General features: G+C 38.9%; 1 protein-coding gene across 1 annotated transcript in view; it reads left to right on the forward strand.

Moving 5' to 3' along the window:
• The window catches only part of SAMHD1 (SAM domain and HD domain 1), a 62,094-nt gene that overhangs the window by 8,543 nt on the left and 47,550 nt on the right, over positions 1 to 6,001 (forward strand). Inside the window, exon 3 of the mRNA XM_006764508.2 lies at positions 4,756 to 4,825. Within this exon, the coding sequence (XP_006764571.1) occupies positions 4,756 to 4,825 (70 nt within the window). The remainder of the gene's footprint in view (positions 1 to 4,755; positions 4,826 to 6,001) is intronic.

A 6,001-nucleotide genomic window follows, 5' to 3' on the forward strand; every position in this document is an offset into this window, starting at 1 on the left:
CTTCAGCATTTCATATAATACTGGTTTGGTGATGATGAACTCCTTTAGCTTTTTCTTGTCTGTGAAGCTCTTTACCTGACCTTCAATTCTAAATGATAGCTTTGCTGGGTAGAGTAATCTTGGTTGTAGGTTCTTGCTACTCATCACTTTGAATATTTCTTGCCACTCCCTTCTGGTCTGCATGGTTTCTGTTGAGAAATCAGTTGATAGTCATATGGGTACTCACTTATAGGTAACTCACTTTTTTTTCCTTGTTGCTTTTAAGCTTCTCTCTTTGTCTTTTGCCGTTGGCATTTTAATTATGATGTGTCTTGGTGTGGTCCTCTTTGGATTCCTCTGGGGTTCTCTGTGCTTCCTGGACTTGTAAGAGTATTTCTTTCACCAGATAGGGGAAGTTTTCTGTCATAATTTCTTCAAATAGGTTTTCAGTATCTTGCTCTCTCTCTTCTTCTGGCACCCCCATAATTCAGATGTTGGTACACTTGAAGTTGTCCCAGAGGCTCCTTACACTATCTTCATATTTTTGGATTCTTTTTTCTTTTTGCTCTTCTTGCTGGGTGTTTTTTGCTTCCTCGTATTTCAAAACATCCATTTGATTCTCGGGATCCTCTAGTCTACTGTTGAACCCCTGTGTATTATTCTTTATTTCTGTCAGTGTATGCTTAATTTCTGACTGGTCCTTTTCCATTTTTTTTGGGATTCTCAGTAAGATCCTTGAAAGTCTCACTAAGTTCCTCAGAGGTTTCTTGATGATTCTTGAGTAACCTTATAACCATGGTTTTGAACTTTATATCCAGTAGTTTACAATATATTTTTATTGATTTCAGAGAGGAAGGGAGAGGGAGAGAGAGATAGAAACTGGGAATCAAGCCTGCAACATAGGCATGTGCCCTTGACTGGAATTGAACCTGGGACCATTCAGTCCATTGGCCGACACTCTATTCACTGAGCCAAACCAGCTAGGGCAAGTTGCTTACTATTTTAATTGAATGGAATTTGTTCCAATAGAGTCTTTCTTTTAAAGGAAACTATATAATTTGTGGACCCAAATATTATTGTTTTATTAAATAATATTTATAGAGGGCTCACTATGTGTTAGACACTCTTCTAAGAATTAGGGACACATGAGTAAACAAAATAAACAAAATTCCAAAAGGAACACCATATGGCATACTTATGTGCCTGCCTCTTATAACCCTGAGGTAGATTCTGCAGGACTCCTCAGAGCTGTGTTTTCCTATACAGCGGCCACTAGCTACATGTTTAAATTAATTTAAATTAAATATAAATGTCAATTCCTGCCCAGCCAGCGTGGCTCAGTGGTTGAACCAGGAGGTCAGGGTTCAATTCCTGATGAGGGCATATGCCTAGGTTGTAGGCTTGATCCCCAATAGGGAGCATGCAGAAGGCATATGATTAATGATTCTCTCTCATCATTGATGTTTCTATCTCTCTCCCTTTCCTTTCCTATCTGAAATCAATAAAAAAATATATATTTTAAGGAGTCAATTCTTCAATTACACTAGCCATATTTCACATAATCAATACCACTTATGGCTAGTAGCTACTATGTTGGACTAGACAGACTTTACTTTTCCATCATGGCAACGTTCTTACTGAACAGAGCTGCCCTTGAGGATCCTAGTGGGGCCAGTGAAACTTGTTCCTAGCAGTACCAGTGCAGCAAACTTCCAATATACCCTTGTACTTTTTCCCCCTCATCTCCTGTTTCACTCTTCCTAGTCCCCCACTCTTATTCCCTGGATTCACATCCTAAAATACATTACCTCTATGCAAGCTCTCATCCTAGACCAGGGGTGGGAAGCATCCAGCCTGTGGGCCATATAAGGCCTGCAAAATCATTAATTAACTCACCCTAGGGGTGTGTTAATTAAATGTTTGACCAAATATAGTAGGCTAATTTTTAAGTTGATAATTTTGTGTGTCCGGAGAATGATGTTATAAATATCCAAATGGCCCTTGGCAGAAAAAAGGTTCCCCACCCCTGTCCTAAACTCTGCTTTCTGGGGAGAATCCAGTTTCGGCAAGTACTTGTATTTCCTTAATTTTATGATCTGCTGTTTATTTGAAAGGTTTTTCTAGGAAATAAGAAACATTGTCACATTAAATGTATACCCCCTCTATCCTCCCTCTTTTTCTCTAAAAAATCAATGAATACATTAAAAAAAAAAAAACAGCTGATGAGGAGGATAGAGGACTAGTAAAACACAAGATATGGTGCTTTGATGATTATCACCTTGGTCTCAGGGTACAATATAGAGGGCAATTGTAGCGTTTCTGACTCCAAGTCTTTGTAGGGCTTTCAGCAAAATATTAATTTTTTCAATCCAGTTAGCTAGTAGATCAGGAAAGGTGAACCCCTTGCCTGCCAGCAGTCAGCTGGGCTAATATGCCTGGACCAATTAGTAAGTGTAGATTAAACCAAACCCAGGTTTGGTTACCTGCCACAACAAAAGCCAAACTTGTGAGATAGGTACTGGTGTGAAGGAAAGAGGTTTTCAAGTTCCAGCCACTTGAGAAAATGGGGGACTCTCATCCCAAAGCCATCTTAACATCTCAGTGGAGGCAGGGGTTTTTATCAGGAAGGAGAAGGGAAACAGAACAAAGAAATCTGGGAGGGGGCTGTGGATGTGCAGGCAGTTTTTGTTGGTCCAAACATGGAACTTGTCAGCCAAGTCTGGTGTTCAAGCTGCCCCAGGCCCAGACAGGACTCAGGATACCCGGTTTCTACAATATGCTCAAGAGAAGGCTGTAATCGATTTATGGCAGGCATAACTAACCATGCCTTTGTGGTAATTGTTTTTTAAAATATATATTTTTTATTTCAGAGAGGAAGGGAGAGGGAGAGGCAGAAACATCAATGATGAGAGAAAATTGTTGATTGGCTGCCTCTTACATGCCCCTATTGGGGGATCAAGCCTATAACCCGGTACATGCCCTTACAGGGAATCAAATCATGATCTCCTGGTTCAAGGTCGATGCTCAATCATGGAGTCACACTGGCCAGGCTGACTCCTTCATATTGTCCAGTAAATTAAAACAGGTGTCAACTGAGCCACACCCCCTCCGTGAACTCTAGGGGTTCCTTCTCCCCAAGTGCCCTGCTTACAAACCGAGCCAGAGCTAAAACATTTAGGTAAACATCAGAACATCATCTTGCTAAAATTCAGCCTTCGTTGATACCCTTTCCCAGAATCTGAAAGTTTTGTTTTGAAATTCTCTCCCACACATACTTGTCTCCTTCGAGAGAGAGAATCATTGATTGGCTGCCTCTTGCACCTCCCACAATGGGGATCAAGCCCACAACCCAGGCATGCGCCCTTGACCGGATTGAACCCAGGACCCCTCAGTCCACTGAGCCAAACCAGCAGTTTCTTATGTTTTTTGAGTATAAAGTGAGAATAGAAGGAAATCTGCTTCTCAGTAATAGGATTGTGAATAATGGGTTTTGACTTTTTTAAGCTTTCTGCATTTTCTAAGGTAAGTACAAAATATTTACATCAAAGGAAAACTAAAATATTTTAAACACATAGAGAAGCATAGATCACTGCTCAGCCTGTCAAATCTTAACATTTTGCCCAACTTGCTGCAAATCTATTGTTTTTAGAACAAAATATTAGAAACAATGTAAGAGTTCCTTTGTACCCCTACTAGATTATATTTTCATCCTTTCTTCCTCAAAAGGAATCACCATCCTGAATTGGTGTTTAATAATTTTCATGAATGGCCTTGGCTGATGTGGCTCAGTTGGTTGGAGTGAAGTCCTATACCCAAAAAGGCAGCAGGTTAGTTTTCTGGTCAGGGCACATACCCAGGTTTTGGGTTCCATCTCTGGTTGTAGTGCATGTGGGAGGCAACTGATCAATGCTTCCCTCTCACATTGATGTTTCTCTCTCTTTCTAAAATCAATAAGGATTATCGGGTAAGGATTAAAAAAATAATTTTCATGAATGTTTTGTACTTTTATTACATATTTGTGTATAGCCATAAATAATGTACAATATTGTTTTACATGTTTTTAAAAATTTTTACATAAATCATTTCACAGTAAGTAACGTTCTAAACTTTTATTTAACATTATATATATATATTTTAATCCTCATCCAAGGAATTTTTTTATTGATTTGGGGTGAGGAAAGACAGAGAAAATAAAACATCGAATGGCTGCCTCCAATACTTGACCTGACTGGGGATCAAACCTGCAACCTGAATATGTGCTCTGACTAGAATTGAACCCAAGACTCTTGTGTGCACAGAATGACACTCCAACCAACTGAGCCACATTGGCCAGAGCTAACATTCTATTTTTGAGAATCATCCACAGCGACACAAATAGTCCAAGTTACCACCCTTAGCCATAGAATAACTTTTGTTTTATTTTGTTAACTTTAGAAAGAGGAATAGAGGGAGAGAAAACCAATGGGTTGCCTCCTACATGAACCCCATTTTTAAAATATATATTTTTTATTTCAGAGAGGAAGGGAGAGGGAGAGGCAGAAACATCAATGATGAGAGAAAATTGTTGATTGGCTGCCTCTTACATGCCCCTATTGGGGATGGAGCCTGCAACCAGGTCATGTGCCTTGACTGGGAATTAAACTGTGACCTCCTGGTTCAAAGATCAATGCTCAACCTCTGAGCCACGCTGGCTGGGCTTGTCATTCCTTTTAATCTTCTGTAATGATTATTATTAAGCAAATCATGATAAATTTGCTTACCCTGTTAAAATTTTAGGTCCCTGGCGGAGAGAAAGAAGCTGCTTAATTCTATCCAACTGAGTCAAATTCATGTTGATACAGTGAAGGTAAGAATAATCTAAGGTTATTATGTTTTTATTTTATTTTTTAATATCTTTATTGATTTCAGAGAGGTTTGGCCAGAGCTAACATTCTATTTTTGAGAATCATCCACAGCGACACAAATAGTCCAAGTTACCACCCTTAGCCATAGAATAACTTTTGTTTTATTTTGTTAACTTTAGAAAGAGGAATAGAGGGAGAGAAAACCAATGGATTGCCTCCTACATGAACCCCAACTGGAGACTGAACTGGCAGCCTGGGTATGTGCCCTGACTGGAATTGAACCAGCAACCTTTCAGTGCATGGGACAATGCCTCACCCACTGAGTTACACTGGCTAGAGCAACTCTTTTTTTATCTAAACAGCTTTACTGTGATATAATTCAGTACCTTACAATTCACTCATTTCATTTTTTAAAATATATTTTTATTGATTTCAGAGAGGAAGGGAGAGGGAGAGAAAGATAGAAACATCAATGATGAGAGGGAATCATTGATTGCTGCCTCCTTCACACCCTGGACTGGGGATCCAGTCTGCAACCCTGGAATGTACCCCGACTGGAAATTGAACCACCACTTCCTGGTTCATAGGTTGGCACTCAACCACTGAGCCACACCTGCCCGGCTAAATGTTTTTTAAAAGCTTCACAAGTTGATTAGTCATTATTATAATCTAAATTATAAGAGTTCTTTATATATTCTGGATACAAGTCCCATATCAGATATAAGATATGCAAGTTTTTCTCCCATTCTGTGGATTGTCTCTTTTACTTTCTTATTGGTATTCTTTGGAGCAGAAATTTTTAAAATTTTGATGTAGTCTAGTTTACCTATGTTTTCTTTTTTTGCCTCTTGTGCTTTTGGTGTCATATTTAGGAAACCATTGTCTAAACCAAGGTTGCACACAACCTTTTTTCTTGACTCTGCTTTCTTCATGCTAAATTTAGTTAAATTGGCCTCTAAAACCAGGAATTACATAATGGTGAGGAGGAAATATAGAGCTTAACACAGTAGGTACTAATTTGTCAAATGTATTAATGAATCTTAAAGTGAAATGCCTGCTTTATGTATTTTCTCTTACCTATTGTGTGTTATTATAGAATCACCAACTCTGAATAATCTTTTTCTAATGGGTCCCTCTTTCCTTTCTTCTGGGTAGAGCTGATCACTCCTTCGTTTGTT

Source organism: Myotis davidii, unplaced genomic scaffold, assembly GCF_000327345.1.
Source record: "Myotis davidii unplaced genomic scaffold, ASM32734v1 scaffold38, whole genome shotgun sequence".
NCBI classification, from domain to species: Eukaryota; Metazoa; Chordata; class Mammalia; order Chiroptera; family Vespertilionidae; genus Myotis; species Myotis davidii.